Here is a 17,420-nt window from a genome sequence, read left to right on the forward strand (position 1 = left end):
TGATAATTGAAAACCTTATTTTGTAAATTACAGCACACATGTAATAACAGTAACAGTCTATAATATTTTCAAAGCACTTTGTAAATAAAAAGGGAGTTCATATTTGTCTGACTGATTTTATGAACTGATATTAACTGATGAAAAAGCAGCCATGTGCAATATTATAGGAAATTCTGGATGTGATACATTAAAATGCATCGAAACGCATTGTTGTGCATTTGAATAATGTTGACTGCTGAATCCTAATGGAATCGTGAGGCTGGTGGAGGTATTTTTGGAAGTTTTCTTTCCATTAGAGTGAAAGAAGACATGGAAGTAAAATAGACCAAAATCTCAAAATTGACCAGTACATGAACAAGCAATGCTTTTGCCTGTAGTGTCCTGCTTTAAACTGCATTATTTGGATTGTAGGCTCCTCATCTAATAACTATTCATTCTACTACTGTTCAGTATTTAACAAGTGTGTGAGTGTATTAAAATAAATTGTTAAGTAAGTCAGAGATGCGATACTATATTTAACGTTTGGTTTTAAAACAATTTTTTCAAATAAATAATTATGAGAAGTGCCCTTTTTCTCACTTGAGCCCCTGCCCCCCAAAATGTCTGTGCACATCCCTGCGTCTCAGGTAGGAACAGAGCAACCTCTGCATCAGTCTTCTTATCTGTGAACTCTCTGAAGTCTCTTCACCTCCTCCACCAGCGCATCAGTAAGCGTTTGTGGACCATCAAACGGGCCGCCGCATCTGTTAGCATCCAAAAAATCCATACATTCTTTACTGGCCCATCAGTCTGGTGGCCCTTTGCCTGTTGTTGAGGCTGTGGGACGTCCCCAGTGGAAATCCAGGGCTGAATGTCTCTCAGAGTTTGACCATTCAGTGTCTCTCCTCTTCTTTATTTTCACATCTCTTCTTCTTTTTTTAAGTGTGTTGGATTAGAACCAACCTTTTAGAATGTGCACATGCTAAGATTTCATCTGAAACTTAGAAAGTAGATGTAAATAATTGTTTCCATCACAACAAGCAAATACATAGATACTTGTTTTACACTTGCAGTAAGGTTGTTGTTGTTGTTGTTTTTTAAACTCTTTGATGTTTTTTGTCGTTGCGTCACCTGAACGCACTGAGGTCAGTGTCTCCAAACATCCGTGTGACTGACCCGTGGAGGTCAGTGGTCCCCTGGAGGTGTGCACCGGCGAGGCGGGACTCTCCAGCGGTGCGTGTGATTGGTGGCACCGCTGTGCGCGGCTGAAAGTGATGGCCTGCAGAGCGACAAGCAGCGCTCAGTGCAACAGAGTCCCGCTGATGCGCAATGCCTCGTTTTACTGTCCACATCCGCGATGAGTGGCTGGCGGTGCCATGCCGGGATACCGCCAACACCATCAGGTGGCTCGGACACGAGGCGCTTAAACGTTACATTAAGAACAAACCGGACAACGGCGGCATCACGGCGGTGAAGGACACTCGGTTCGTGGCGCGAAGGTGCCAGAGTTCGGGTTTGCTCGACGCGGATGACACCATCGAGGATGTACTGGAGGATAACGACTTTGTCGAGCTGGGTAATGACAGAATGACCGAATGCATAAATTAAGTAATGAACAAGTGCATCCATCAGCACTAATGTTATAACATTGGCTGTGCGTAATTTGTGCGTAATTGGTGGCATGGTGACGATAAGAACGTTGAATGACAAAATTAAAGATTAAGAGGGAATACGTATAATTTGTATGATTTCTTGTTCTTCCAGCCATAGACGGAGATACCATGTCTCCTGACTTTATCCCGTGTGAGCGTGGAGTTTCTCATCTGTATCCTCAAACTTGTGAATTTGTGCCATATAGTTATTATTGGGTACATATACTGTTGGTGTTTTGTTTTCATCTCATTAAATTTGTTTTGTTCTGGGTAACACTGACTTTTGAATGGAATCCCAGTCTCTATTGAATAATGGAGATTTATCATTTCTGTGTAATATAATCTCCCTTATTTTCAGTGTAGGGCAACACTGTGTTTAACTGAATGTTATCCTTGATAAAACTATGTGATACAGTACAGCAGCATACAGAGAACCTGAAGACGTAAGTGTTCGTTATAACCATCTTCTGCTAAAATATTATATTGACTACGTCTATATAACATGCATCTTCTTGTATACAGTATCTCTCCCTGGATGGCAACAGCCTGACATCCACAGATTTGGTCAACCTAGGCAGGGGACTGTACAAAATAAAGGTAATTATCAACAACTTGTATTCGTTGTCGGGTCCAATTGGATAATCTTTTACTCAGTGTAATCATTCTCTTTACTGACATTTCCAGCTGACTCCAGAGGCAGAGAAAAAAGTTGTGCAATCCAGAGACCTTTTGGACCGCATTGTCAAAGAAAACAAAGGTTGAGATCAATTTCAGGATAAAGACCTTAAATGTCTGTCTGCAAAGACAATGAGTGCTTTAAACATAGTGTTAACCAGCTGCTGCAACACTACAGCCTCCACAAAGAAATTATTACATGTTTTCAGTTCTCTGTATTTCTCTCTGTGCCATCAGTTGTCTATGGAATCACAACAGGATTTGGCAAATTTGCCCGAACTGTCATTCCTGTCAGCAAGCTCAAGTAAAGACAATATTTTATTATCTCTTTTCTTTGTCAACTGTTGAAGAATCATCCCTTTTTTTATGTGCTGATTTAAGGCTGATCAATTTTTTTCCTCCAGGGAGCTGCAGGAGAACTTGGTGCGTTCACACTCAGCAGGTAATAACAGTCTCTACTGTATAAGGCTCACTTTCTTGTTTGGCGCTTAACATTTGCAAGACCTCCAGAGCTCCAGGCTGGATGTCAGGTATTTTAGGATTTTCTTCTGTACATACTTCAGTATTGATCTGCTCTGGTGTGCAGGTGTGGGGAACCCATTGAGCCCAGAGAGAACCCGCATGCTGCTCGCTCTCAGGATCAATGTCCTGGCCAAAGGGTACAGTGGGATCTCTCTGGAAACCCTTCATGCAATGATCCAAGCCTTTAACGGTGAGCCTCACTCGGACCCACCTATCTCACTTGACCTCAGATGACCTGAATTATCTATTAGCTACTGTTAACTGATATACTACTGATTACTGGCTTAATGGATATGTATTGGGGAATCTGACTGTTGCGTGACTCTTCTTATGAATCTTACATTGCCCCCCTCAGCTTCCTGCCTCTCCTTTGTCCCAGAGAAGGGAACAGTGGGTGCTAGCGGAGACCTGGCCCCACTCTCTCATCTGGCTCTGGGGCTGATGGGAGAGGGTAAAATGTGGTCTCCAAAGAGCGGATGGGCAGATGCCAAATATGTAAGATGAGGATGAGTTTTTCATAGTGGTAAAAAAGTGGGAAGTTTGCGTTTTGCTTGTGAGAGTAAAAGGTCACAAAGGCCAAGAGGAAAACATGTTTAACTTTTGATGACCCTTGACCTTTTACAATGTTTTTTTCTCTTTCATCTTTGGCCAGGTCCTGGAGGCTCATGGACTGAAGCCAATATCACTAAGGCCTAAAGAGGTAATGTTTAAGGCCAACCACACACTCTCCTATTTGTTTGGAACTGATTACATAAGAAAATCAATCCAGGGTTCATCGGGAATCCTTTGTGTTTTCTCCGGTACAGAATTTAGAAGAATATGAACAGTGTTTACATAACAATTACACATCTTGATATAGTTATAGTAAGGTGGACCTTGCTCTTCTTTTCCTTCACAGGGCCTTGCTCTGATCAACGGGACCCAGATGATCACCTCTCTGGGGGCGGAGGCCGTGGAGCGAGCCCTGGCGATCGCCCGTCAGGCTGACATCATCGCTGCCCTCACCCTGGAGGTGCTAAAGGGAACCACCAAGGCTTTTGACAGTGGTGAGCAACATCCTCTCAAAACTACAGAAGCATTTTCCTTCAAATGCAAGATCCTGCATTTTGTCCATCCTTTCTCATTTTTTAATTTTCTGTCTCCTCCCATACAGACATCCATATGCTGCGGCCTCACCCAGGACAGATAGAGGTGGCACAACGCTTCCGCTCGCTGCTGGACTCCGATCACCATCCATCCCAAATTGCAGGTCAGAGGACCGACCTGGTATTTAAAACAGACAGAGCATGATATAGTAGTTGCACATCATTATCATTACACTCTTTAACACTGGTGCAGCAGTGGCTCTGCCCCTTCACAGCAAGCAGGTCACGTGTTAGGACATATCTAAAGGTTACAGTGCCACACTGTGTCAAGGTTGGACGTTATCTCTGCGTTTGTCAGGGTGTCTGACCGACCTCATACATCTATGAGGAATGTTGCTCCTGCTGCCCTTGATCAAGGTTCTTGTTACAGAGCTGGAGCACTCTATAGTCCTCCACCACACCACATCTCATAGCTTTGGGTGGGTCAAATGTAGAAGGTGTTAATAAATTAATAAACATGTGGTATTTAATGTTTGTCATCTGGTGGTGTTTTTTTTCAGAGAGCCACCGTTTCTGCGACAGAGTCCAGGATGCCTACACCATGCGATGCTGTCCTCAGGTAACTTCAAGTAAAGTTTGTTCCAGAGGGATTCAAATTCAAACAGGTTGTTTGTTCATATCTTGAGCATAACCATCTCTTTCTGTGCACAGGTTCACGGTATCACCAACGACACAATCAAATTTGTCCAGAACATCATCAATACCGAAATCAACAGTGCCACTGACAACCCTGTATCCTCCTCTGACCTGCAAACAGGAAGTCTGTTACGTGAATTTAAACGTGCCACTGTAGTCACTGCACTCCAAACAATTATCAACCATACAGTTTAGGTTCTGCCACAAATTGTGTGTTGGATTTTCACTAGATATCAGTTTGTGTTATCATTTCCTTAACAATTGTACAAGATGGTGTTCGCGGAAAGAGGTGAGACCATTTCAGGTGGAAATTTCCATGGAGAATATCCAGCAAAGGTTTGTGACTCATCAAACAAAAGTTTTTTTGTATTTGCTGTAGATTTTGTTCTCCTCTCTTTCACTGCTCTTCTCTTTTCTCTTAGGCTCTAGACTTTTTGGCCATTGCAGTCCATGAGCTGGCATCTATCAGTGAGAGGAGGATCGAGAGGTTGTGTAACCCCTCCCTGAGCGAGCTGCCTGCCTTCCTCGTCAACGAGGGGGGACTCAACTCAGGATTCATGATTGCCCACTGTACCGCTGCTGCACTGGGTCGGTGTGCAAAAACATAACATAAAGTAGAGCATGAGTAACATTCTATGTTGCTATTTCATTCATTTCAAATAAAATGTATTTCCGATTGAGAGTTAAAGAGGTTCTAATATTGAACATGGATTTCAGGTGGGATAATTTGACAAAAAGGAGTATTTTTATCATTTTAACATTATATTTATCCATATTTCTGACATAATGTCTATCTTTATTCTGTGTCCAGTTTCAGAGAATAAGGTTTTGTGTCATCCATCTTCTGTGGACTCCTTGTCCACCAGTGCTGCCACAGAGGACCATGTGTCTATGGGAGGCTGGGCTGCCAGGAAGTCCCTGAGGGTCATCGAGCATGTGGAGCAAGGTTAGATTATTTTTTTTTAAATACATGTCATTAATGGTTTATTAATATCAATATTATGACCGTTTCCATTAGAGTAATTGTGTGTAACTTCGAGGCACAAATAAATAGTATCAGTTCATGTTTATACACATTACAATTTTATCAACAATAGTAGGCACTATTTGCCTTCAGTGAAATAGTGGACATGGAAATCAACTAATTATCAGTCAATAAAGTGATTTTAAGCATGAATCATGACTTCAAAGGAATAACTCACAATGTGTGCGTCATTGAGTTGCTGTGTATGAGTAATAACATCTTTTTTAAATTATCTAAAAACAACCCAATTTTATGTGAGTTTTAAAATCCTGACAAGAAAACTGTTTCTGGTATCAAGAGGCTCAGAGACCAGCTCCTGATGATTCTGTCACCAGTGCAAAGGTACGGCGTCTAAAAGAAGGGCCAGTGTACACCGACATGGATAGAGTTGCCTCAGCAAACATTTGCATGGTCGTAAATCAAAGCTCATCGAGTGGAAACCGTGGTTAACCATCAAACCACAGGTTTCAAACGTTAAAGTTAAGAACAATATATACATGACTACTCTCTGAATTATTCCCAAGAACAGACACAGTAACAAACACTAGTTGTTGCATGTAATATTTAAGCCTTCAGTATCTGTCTCTGACTTTTAAACATGGAAGTGGATCTATACTGTTATTTTTGTAGTATTGTGAGTTTTGATGCATTAAGTGGTTTAACTGCTCTACAAGGACACATCTAATTTATGTGATATTGTCTGGTGATTTTATTAAATACATGGAGATTATATCTTTCTAAATTAATGGATATTCTCTGTGATTAGTTCTTGCCATAGAGCTTCTGGCAGCCTGTCAGGGTATCGAGTTCCTCCGCCCACTTCGTACCACCACTCCACTGGAGAAGGTCTATGAACTCGTGCGCAGTGTGGTCAAGTAAGTCAAACAGATGTGGCCAAGGTACACAAGCTTTCCCTCCACCGAGATGATGTTCAGGATGGTTAATATTTATCCACTGTTCCACTTCTGACGTTCTCCTCCTGTCTATTCTTTTGTCATTAACAGGCCGTGGATGAAAGACAGGTTCATGTCTCCAGACATCGAAGCCACTCACCGTCTCCTACTTGACCAGAAGGCAAGTCCGACTATAAAATGTGCCCACTGTCAATGTACATGCCGGTCCACTGGTTATAAGATTAAATGGAAACATTTTAATTGTATGTTTATATTTTCAACTCAGGTGTGGAATGTGGCCAAACCTTACATTGACAAGTATCAGTCGGAGTACATCCCCGAGTCCCGTCCCGTCTCCCCCACTGCCTTCTCCCTGGACGCTCCAGCATCGCCGAGGAAGCGGGTCCGACATGAGTAAATGCCTGTCCAATTCTTTTTATTATTATTTTACAATTGGGAATTTCAATGAAAACCAACCAAAGTATTTGATTTGACATTGATTTGAAGATGCAATATTGGTTTTCCCCCTGTTGACTAAGTTCATATTTTGAGTTTTGACATTTGAGTTTTCGATATGTTGCTAAGATAAGAAATGGGTATAATATATGTACACACACTCAGTGGCCACTAATAATGACACCAGTAAAATTTAATCCAACAGCATCATTGTGAATGTTTCCTTTACAAAGATTCTAATGTTCACTTTTCATTGACACTGTCAGCGACGTATGAATTGAACTGTATATTTATAGTTTAGAGTCTGGTTTGCAGTAATGGGGAACTCAACAGTTTAACTTTGAGGTGTTTGTAATGTAAATTAGATACAAGAAAATGGGGTCAGAATATTAGTAGAATTAAGTCCACTAACTATGACCTCAAATAAATGTATATAATCAATACTTAATACGGAACCTGGTCATTTTAATCTGTGTAAAGGATGAATATGTTGCAACGCTGTTTCGGCGGATTTCATTAGATTGTATGGGTGTAGTTAATAAAGTGGCCACACAGTGTATGTTTCTATATAGTAATTGTTAGGTGTTGAACTTGCATCCTGTATATCCACTGCCCTATGCCACTGTGCATTAGAGTTTTACCTATGTACACTTGTGTTGTCCCTTTAACTGTTTCTAATTTAGTTATTATTGCCACATTACTACCTCAGCCATTTTCATATCAAATCTTTTTAATGATGTAACATAAACATTACTCTGAAATTTTGTGTTTCTGCTATAATCATATGAAATCTTAAATGATTTTCATCTATATGTTTTCAAACATACATTTTTTCATCTATATGTTTGGATAAAAATAAAATTTTAAGCGGAAATGTTTTATTGTTTGCGTTATGATCCTGCTTCTACTTGTTAATATTTATGTCCATTTAGGGTGTTTGTGGCTGACAGAAGTTAATTCAGAGTTGGAGGAATCCCTTCAGCTTCAACCCCTCTTCAAACAGAGCTGTGCTCTGAAACACCAACTATATAGATTTCATTTTTTGGAGCAGCAGAAGGTAGCCAGACTTTGGAATGAATCTACTCGCTCCAGCGACTTAAGTCAAAACACCCACAGAATTCGAGGATTATCATTTAATGTTTATTCCTGTGTGTCATACCTCAGGGAAGTAAGTTTAACAGTAACTAGTCCAGTTAAACAGCACCTGTTTGTCTGAGAAAACACTCTTGAGAGGCCCTGAGGAAAAACCTGAGGAGGATAAAATGTTGTGCCACAGACATGTAAAGGCAGATGGGTCAACAAATTCAAAGGTTAAACAAATAACTCATTAGAGATAGTGGGACAGGGGGCAGAAGTCTGTTGTACACAGAGACAGCACTTTGTTAAAATAAAGACTTCGCCATGTGCTGAGCTGAAAATAATTTAGCGGGACCAAATTCTCAGCGTCTTTCAAAAAGAATCCTCAACCTCTCAGTTTAGTTTTCTGCAGTGTCTTTGTGAATATTTATCATTGAATAAAAGACAAATATGTGTCCACAGAAAGCTCAAACATGGCTGACTGACAGTAGCTCCTGGTTAAAGGTCACAGATAACACCAGGACTAAAACCGAACTTATACCTGCACCGTGGGTCCATGTTGGAGGTATTTACATGCAGACATTTATTAGTTTAAGTATACAAGATGTGCAACAGTTTAAGGCACTTTTGATGTTCAGATTATTATCCATCACAAAGCAATATGCTCATGGAGTCAGTGCAGGATTACACGAAGAGACAGGCTAAATCGTGAAAACTGTGGACACCAAATATTGATTCAATGTTGGCATTGACTTACTTTGTATGCAAATAAATTAAAACTATCACGGTCACTTTTTGAAAGCATCCAATCAAAAAGTTATCCTTCCTGACTAAAAAGAATCTGGAAGTGAATTTAAACCAGATATGATTTATTAAAATTAGATAAAGGTTTTATCTAATTTTTGTTTAAAAAAGCTACTGCAGAGAAGAAGCTATTCAAATAACCACTGACAAACCGAAACAAAATAAATTTCAAATCAATTCTACCTTTCCAGTGAACTTTCAAGATTTTACTTTGAGCGCAGTGAATGTGTTTTCTGCAATGATGATACTGAAACAACAGAGAATTGCTTTGTATCCTGCTCTTGTACGCAGTTATATTGGAATCTATTCACAAAATATTTCTATTTTAAGATTATTCTATTTGGTCTTTAATTATTAGAAGATACACAATTTTAAATGAATTCGATTTTTGCCTCTATTCTTTAATCATGAGACTACATTTTTTTTTACAAAAAAGCATCTTAGTTTTCACATGCATGGTAATGAAATCCAACACAACACTAAATTCTTGGGAATAAATAAAAAACAAATGTGCCAAAGACTTCTATGTATTATTAAAAAGTGATCTTACTTAGATTTTGATACGTTTTTCCTACTTACACCTTATTTCTCTGTATATTAGTTTTCTCTTGTGTAGTGTGTATTCTACATTGTAATATTTGTTATGAATGACTACCTTAGAGTTCATCTAAGAAAAATATTAATAATAAATAAAATAAATAGTGCCTGACACCTTTGCACAGAACTGTAGTCGTACCGGGATGTACGTTTAAAAGTTATTGTATGGTAAAGCCTGTGCAAGTACTCTTAGTTAATAGGGATGTAGTCTGAATTTACTATAACTACTGTTTGAGATATTCCTGTGTTACCAACCACATGATGTAGAATGTTAAACACATTCTACCATAGAGTCTAAATGCTAACAGAAAGTATTGCTTTCTAAATAACCTTACCCTTAACCTAACTCTTAAGGCTAAATATGTTAACTACTGGAACAACGACACTGACGCTACATGTGTTGTAAAACAGCAAAGATCAGAAGATGTTGCTGTGACGGACATAAAGAAAAACAGGTCTCCTTCGAGCCGGATTCGAACCAGCGACCTAAGGATTTCAGCAACAGCCACTACAGTCCTCCGCTCTACCAACTGAGCTATCGAAGGGACGGTGGACCCCTACATATCGTAAACCATTTTTATTCCTACGATGCTGATATTATTCTCACTTTATTTTCTCGTTTTATTACATAGTTGTAAGCTGTTATACGAAGCGAACAAACACGTGTCGAAAGTGTTGCTGATGACCTCACGTCTGCTGCCCCCTACCTTGCTAACTGCATCCTGGCTAACTACACGCTAACTGCAATGAACGTCTTTTATTGGAAGTACTGAAACGCTGCGTCGCCTGAATCTCTTATTAAAGCAACAAACGGATCGTCTGTCGCTGCAGATTGAAGCAAAAGTAAGTTTTTAAAAAATGACCTCGTGTTGTTGAGAAAGCGAGTAAACTAATGTTCGCGGTAAACCTAAAAGTGGATTAGCTAAATTACCTAAAAAGCAACTGCGCACCTTCAGCTCATTGGAACTATAACAGTGGCTGGAAATGCTACATTATAACGTGTTTTTCCAAAGCTACACACTATTTACTCCTTCACGTTTGAATAATGTGACAAATAGTCGTCTAGAGATGGCAAAGTAGTACATGAAGAAGTTAAAAATAAAACATGACCCACCTGTGTCCTGCGCACAGACTCAAACCAGCCTGATGGATGCTCCTCTCTTCTTTCCAAGCAAACCACATGTGTACAGATGTGCAGAGGACACACACACACACAGCACTGAGGTCTCAACCCTGAGTCACACGAATGAGGTATTAAACTGCATACATGGAGTTGTGTGTATTTGCAAAGGTATTTAAGGGACTGGTATTTACGCGTGTGTGCAGTTTGGTGCAAGTCCAAATCACAAATCCTGATCTCGTGGATTTAATAATGGGACTGACTGTTGAAATCCAACTTTAACCACTAGATGGCAATATCCCCCCATTTTGACACATTTAACCATGCTGCCACATGTTGGGTCCGTCACATCATTTTCTGCTTTGTCCACACAGGAAAGTGCTGCATGCAAATACAATCTACACCAAGACAATATTTCCAATTTTTACCAAATGTACTGTTTCATTCTGTCTCTGCACTACAAGGGTTCATGTGAAATCCATTCAATGTCGGATCCTCACATTGGACATATTTGTACTGTTTTTACACTGTATATATTAGTTTTAATTCCATTCATATTTTTCATATATTTCTTATTCTCCTTACACTTAAGTATTATTATCCTTAAACTTAAGTATTGCACGTTACTTATTACTTACCGATGCCTTTTTTGACTCTTGCTGCTGTAATATTGCAAATTCCCCCACTATGGGACTAATAAAGGATTGTTTTATCTAATCTAATCTAATCTTATTTGACCTTATCTTATGTTATCTTATCTTATCTTATCTATGGAAAGCTCATCGTCAAGGCACTAGTTTGAGTTGCTTGTTGAGGTCCAGGTTTATTTTCATCTCCACACATGTGCTTGACATATAGATACAGGGAGGTAAAATGTTGCCCCTCCTGGACCCCACTGTCCCACATTACGAACATATAACACCACACACTCTTAATGTTGTTATGTGTGAGCAAACACAGTCTTTGGCACAACCATAGCATTTCAGCACTTGTCCTTGTGGATGTACTGTAAACACACACTCCGCCACCAACGAAATGAAACGAACGAATATCAAGCAGTTAAATTTAATCAACGCATAAAATGTTGCTTACACATAAATGCATCAATGTAGGCTATTATAATAATTTGAATCATAAAACAGTCTAATTCCATAAAGGATCACTAAGTATCATGAGTACTTTTACTTCAAGTATTTTTCCTGATAACACTTAATACTATGACTTTCAAAGTGTAAACAATCTGAGAACTTCTTCCACTGTCATTGAGAGGCAGAAATCAGAGTGTGTGTCGAACACCAGAGTGACAACAGCAATTACTTTCAGTCTGGTTTATTAAAGGCTCTTCAATGATAGAAATGACCAGCAGTCTCTGTGCACCTCCACTCATGGGATATTCATCTTGTCCTGACCTGTCGCACAGCGGGGTAACATGTTACACGTGCTCCTACATTACATCACAGCAGCGTGGGGACAGACATGGAGCCTACAGCAGGTGAGGCAGCAGACATTCCTCACATAACACAGGCAGGCTCCAATACCCAGATCTTCTCCATCCTTTACTGCGATTATCATCCTGCCTGCCTCCTCTCAGCTGAGCATACAGGGAGAGCTAACCCAGCTACACTCCCCCTTCTCCAACAAGCTACGGTAAAGGTTTGAAGGGTGAATCTTCAAGACATGTTACCATCAATCAATCTCATAGATGGCGTAAAGCACCAACTTACAAATGTTTTGTGACTTTTTGCATAATCTACCTCACTGAAGTGGGTTTAAATCAATAAAAACATTGATTCACGAGCTTGACCCATCACAATCAGATGTCGGTCATGATTCACTCTGTCTTTATAGCATCCAATAACTAATTAAAACCAATCTTGCCTGATAAAAATTGCACTTGAAGTTAGTGTGACAATAACAATCGAAAAATGTCACCAAACATCTTTGATAAAAATGTATTTGATGTTTACTTTGACTTCTTAGTTTGGCCCATGTCCCATACAAGAACATGGAAGAGGTGGGCGATCCATACATCTTTATGTACAGTTTATGAATTAGTCATAGACAGACTTGACATTTAGTGAACACTGATTATAAATCTTTATAGTGTAATGTTTGGAAGTCATGCAAGAATAAATAAATTCACTGCACAATTTTTGCAGTGAACGTCAATTGACCTATATGAACAATTTCATATGTTAAAATATCACATATAGGAAGTAAAGTGTTTTTCCTGCACTCATTCGACGTCATATTTACATCTATACATAAAAGATAAACAACAATGAATCATAAAGCTACATAGAGTTGTTACTGATGCTCACCATCAAACACATGATGCTACATAGCTGTCATGACTCTCTGGACTTTGCCTCTTAGATGAAGAGTATTTTGGATTTTGTTGTTTTGGATCTGTTTGTGGACTCTTTGGTTTGTGGACTTTTTCCTGTGTTTCCTTGTGTTTGGATTTGTGTTCAGTTGTTTCATTCTGAGTTCTGTGTTTCCTGTTTTATTTTGAAGTTTTTCTCCTCGTTTGTCTCTGCCTTGACTTCCTGTCTTTGTCCTGTGTCCCGCCCCTGTGATTGTCAGCATCTGTTCCTCATGTGTTTCACCTGTGTTCAATCAACCCGGCCTCCCCGTGCATATAAGTCTCTGTGCATCCCTTTGTCTGTCTGTTGTCTTACGTGGTTACATTTCACTGACACCTTTCATGTCATCCACCAACAGAGCCCTCGCTTGTGAGTTTTTCTTGTTTCTATGGAAGTAAATCGGTCTCATCAGATTTTGACATTTTGAAGTCTTTGAATTTCTAGCACTGAACTTTTTAAAGTTGTAATTATGCATTTGTATTTTTTGCTGCTGAATTTCAGTATTCCAATTTTCAAAGTATAATATTCAACTGCTAAAATTCTGTTGCAAAAATTCTGATGCAAAAATTCTGTTGCAAAAATTGAGATTAAACACCCGGGATACCAGGAAAAGCAAACGATTGTCTCACATCGAACCAAACCTCCGACCAATCAGGTCATGTGTCAGTGGTCATGTGACGTCAGGTGATGCTTGCCACAACGAGAAGCGCCATACTGTCAGCTACGCTACTCGACCATCCATGGCATCAAACCAGCATGAGGTTTGGTTCGATGTGAGACTATCGATTGCTTTTCCTGGTATCCCGGATGTTTAGTCTGAATTTTTGCAACTGAATTTTAGCAGTTGAATATTATACTTTGAAAATTTGAATACTGAAATTCAGCGGCAAAAAATACAAATGCGTAATTTCAACGTAGAAAAATTCAGTGCTAGAAATTCAAAGGCTTTAAAATTTTGAAATCTGATGAGACTGATTTACTTCCATATGTTTCTAGAGTTTTCTTTTGATCAGTGCTTTTCTGTTCGTGGATTTTGTTTTTGTAAGAACTTTATCTTTTAATAAAGGACACCTTGTGTTGGTTTACTTTGCTCCTGCCTTGCTTCTGCATTTATGGGTCCACCTGCTCCCTAAACCCTGACAATAGCAAGTAAATATCAACCAAAAAAAACAATAACTTCAATTTCCTGTTTAAAATTACAATAAGAGTCAGATTAAATTAAATGTGACATTGTATTTGGCTATTTTTGATTGTAACAGAGAAAACCCTAATGAGTTTATGCAACAGGTCCCATCCGTTATAACAATGTGTGTTCATGATCTCTAACATTAGACTTTTCCACCTGTTTGGCACGATTGTTTTTTCAGTGTCACTGAAGTGTCACTGTTTGCTCTCTCGCTGTTAATGACACTGTATGTCTTCTTCTCTGCAGTTGCTCACACCATGGGGTAGATGACATGACACAGGTACGCTCCAGCCATCTGGGGACCTTCAGTTCCCCTCCCACAACTCTAAAAAGTAAAATGGGACACATCCGCCCGCCTGGCTTTTATGAAGGTGAACCCCCCCCCCCGGTTCCCTGTCCACTCTTGCTGTTAATTCAGGCTTTGTGCTCAGTCATCTGTTGAGTCTTTCCTGTGCTGTAAGACAGCGTGTCAAAAGGTGGCATGAAATATAGAGTATAAGCTTCCAGAGGTGTCTGGATGGTGGAGGCTGTGAAGCGAAATATTTTTGTGGAGCGGTAGGGAAAGGTATTTGCTGTGCTGCTGTCTTTCTGTAAAATAAATGACTCATAGCAGAAATGCCAAACGATTTACATCATGGGAATACTTGGAGTGTAGAACTAATATTTACATAACTCAGATCCTGTTTCTATTTTTTGGCATTCCAGATTAAACCGTCTGAAATGTGGGTGATGTCATGGCTGCGAGCAGACAGATAGCAGCGATAAACGTCATAAAAGTGGAAGCAGTGATAGCGGCGACGGAGCATGTGTGGGGCCTTCTGTTTAACGCCTCGCCTGCGGGCACGGCACCTTCCCTCCTTGCCTGGAGCATGTCTGGCTTTTTGTCTGGATTTTACAGGAGAGTAGACATATTACTCGCAAGGGTTGAGACGGTTCAGTGAGCTGAAGGTACTAGGGGACATGGCAGCATGGGGGGGTGGAGGGGGACCATATCCTTTTACAGTCTGGAAATAAACCAGGCCAGAGGTGGTGGAACAGCCCAGAGTCTGTCGTCTCATTGGTCCATTAGATGACACAGCAGAAGCACCACTGCGGATGCCAAGCACAGCAGAATTCAGCAGAAGTTTTATATTTTTGGTAGTATGCTTTTTTTCCATTCTTGCTGAAAGTTGGATGAGATGTTTGATACTACTCTTATGGTGCGTGCAGTTTCACCTAGCAGCTTGTTAGCTTTGCCTCGCATAAGCTAGCTTGGCTCTGTCAGAAAGTAAAATTCCCGCCTAACGGCATCTCTAAAGCTAACCCATTACCACTTTATGTTTTGTAAGTTTAATCCATATGTAAATGGAAGGGTAAAAATGACAAGTTGTGGCTTTGCTGGGGCATAACGTGCAGGGCTACTTCTTGAATGGGTGCAGTGACCTCCTGGAGGCTCCGCTAACAAAAACTTCAGTACGTCACCCCCCCATATTGAAGCAAAGCGGTAATTCTTTGCCTTTTTTATATGGGTTAACAAACGAGCTGTTTTTATGCAGGAACTAAAAAAAAAAAAAAAAATGTCCCGAAAATCCGGACATTTTTCCAAATTTGTATCTAACCTATGAAGAACACAGCAGGAAATTGTCTGGGTCAGGCGTTTCACAACAACAGGAACATTCACATGAGTGGTGGCACCTGAGTAGACAGGAGGCAATACATGTTTTTGTTTACAGCATGTTGTTGGCGTCAGCCCTCATCAACTAAAGCTCTCAGATCTAATTTTCTTTCCAAGTTGAATTCTTCTTTTGCTTCTTCCACCTGTGTGGCTCCTCTTTTTAAAACTGACATATTTCTATTCTTTTAGTTTTGTGTCCATTGCAGGTTAGACACATCTTCAACACGCCCACTTGCTCGCTGTGGTCTAACATGGACTTACTCAGACATGGGCAAAAGTTCTAGAAAATATCCGGAGAAAGTGACATCTGAGTTCTCAGATACAGCCCCTTCGGAAAGTCCTAGGAAAATGTCCAGAGTTCAGTGCATGTCTGAAAGTAGCTAAGATGTAACATGTTTTAATATGTGCGCTTTGGAGGTGCTGATTTAGCTTGACAGAGCCTCTTTCCGCCTGTTTCCATTCTTTCACCCACATTATCGTGTTACTTCTTTCATGATTCGGTTTAGTAGTGTTCAAGTTGTAACAGAGAAACAAAAAAACGCTGGACATAAAGAGAGTAAAGGAATTTGTTTATGATTTGCCTTGCTTTCATCCTGCCAGGGGAATACACCACCGACTGGCCAAGATTAGACATCCTTTCCTGCAGCATTTTTCATGGTGACTCCTGGGATTTGAGGATCGAAAAACACAAGTGATGTACAAAGAACAACTCGAGGTGCATCACCCCTTGCCCTGGCAGATCGCTGGAAAACAACTGAAATAACCCATGAAAATCTAAAAACACACACAGGCATGAACCCTGTCCCCTTTAAAGGAAGAGGGGCCGCCACTGTGACGAGAGTCACAGTATTCCAGGAATGTCCTGATCCGTCAGGGCCAGGATGCCTCAGGGAAGAGACTGAGAATGCTTATGAGTCCTCTTCTCCTTCTTTAACATGTGCACGCACACATAAGAGAGGATGATTCATATGACAGGCGGAGTGGGAACATATTACTTCTGACCTTATGTATTTACAAATATGATATACAGTCTCACTGACCCCCTTCCCTTTTCAACTTCACTCATCATCAACCTGTTTTCTCACTTGTCTGCGCTTCTACATCAAATCAGTATTAAATGACTTTGAATGCCACATGCAAAGCTGCCTGTAGTATCACGCACACCATTTCTTTCTTCAAATGTCTTGAAATGAGATGATGTCACTGTTAAAGTAAAAAAAAGGTGTGAGACTTGATGGGGTCAAGGGTTTTGTGACCCCTCAGCTCCAGAGCTGATGTGTGTCTGACGAGGCAAGTAAAACACAGTTAATGAGTGGCAGTTAGAAACAAGTGGTGATATGTGGCCGGAATGCAACCCAATGACACACTTGTCAGTCAGCGCTCCGGTGCTTGGGTGGTTCGTGGAGGGAAATTAAATCTCTGAGTTATTGTTTTAGACCATCAGCAGTTCTTTTCTCCTCCACCTGATGACAGCTAATTTCTTCAAACATGGGTGTTTGAGGAATGCAGAAGGAAAAAGGTTATTGCTGGTCTGTATAAGCATTTATTGATTTGAGGCTAACAATCTATAGCACTAATTAATTACCCACTAACACAATATATTCAGTATAGGTAAAATTGGAATAAACAGGCGA

At 40.1% G+C, this 17,420-nt stretch overlaps 1 protein-coding gene, 1 long non-coding RNA gene and 1 other non-coding gene across 3 annotated transcripts; 2 read left to right on the forward strand and 1 right to left on the reverse strand.

Moving 5' to 3' along the window:
- Window positions 1–1,032: 1,032 nt before the first annotated feature.
- Window positions 1,033–7,539, forward strand: hal (histidine ammonia-lyase). Its single transcript, XM_035157397.2, has 20 exons — window positions 1,033–1,555; window positions 1,744–1,804; window positions 2,047–2,074; window positions 2,154–2,228; window positions 2,316–2,388; window positions 2,544–2,610; window positions 2,711–2,748; window positions 2,893–3,018; window positions 3,184–3,323; window positions 3,481–3,528; window positions 3,727–3,874; window positions 3,982–4,077; window positions 4,474–4,532; window positions 4,625–4,705; window positions 4,880–4,945; window positions 5,032–5,197; window positions 5,421–5,555; window positions 6,400–6,508; window positions 6,638–6,707; window positions 6,813–7,539. The coding sequence occupies exons 1-20, from the start codon at window positions 1,309–1,311 to the stop codon at window positions 6,942–6,944; spliced, it is 1,965 nt and encodes a 654-aa protein (XP_035013288.1). The 5' UTR covers window positions 1,033–1,308; the 3' UTR covers window positions 6,945–7,539.
- A 2,379-nt stretch (window positions 7,540–9,918) lies between these two features.
- On the reverse strand, window positions 9,919–10,005 carry trnay-gua. The gene is given in 2 exon segments: window positions 9,919–9,954; window positions 9,969–10,005. It is a non-coding gene; the product is annotated as a tRNA-Tyr (tRNA).
- Window positions 10,006–13,241: 3,236 nt separating this feature from the next.
- LOC124851884 lies at window positions 13,242–16,919 on the forward strand. Its single transcript, XR_007032724.1, has 3 exons — window positions 13,242–13,315; window positions 14,379–14,503; window positions 16,387–16,919. It is a non-coding gene; the product is annotated as an uncharacterized LOC124851884 (long non-coding RNA).
- Window positions 16,920–17,420: the final 501 nt, after the last annotated feature.

The sequence above is a fragment of the Hippoglossus stenolepis genome, chromosome 5 (genome assembly GCF_022539355.2).
Source record: "Hippoglossus stenolepis isolate QCI-W04-F060 chromosome 5, HSTE1.2, whole genome shotgun sequence".
Classification (NCBI taxonomy): domain Eukaryota; kingdom Metazoa; phylum Chordata; class Actinopteri; order Pleuronectiformes; family Pleuronectidae; genus Hippoglossus; species Hippoglossus stenolepis.

What these genes read in the sequence shown, in the direction of transcription:
- hal (XM_035157397.2), top strand. Translation starts at nt 1,309, where the DNA reads ATGCCTCGTTTTACTGTCCACATCCGCGATGAGTGGCTGGCGGTGCCA. An exon ending in TAACGACTTTGTCGAGCTGG is followed by an intron (nt 1,556 to 1,743) that starts GTAATGACAGAA and finishes TTGTTCTTCCAG; the next exon opens with CCATAGACGGAGATACCATG. An exon ending in TATCACTAAGGCCTAAAGAG is followed by an intron (nt 3,529 to 3,726) that starts GTAATGTTTAAG and finishes TTTCCTTCACAG; the next exon opens with GGCCTTGCTCTGATCAACGG.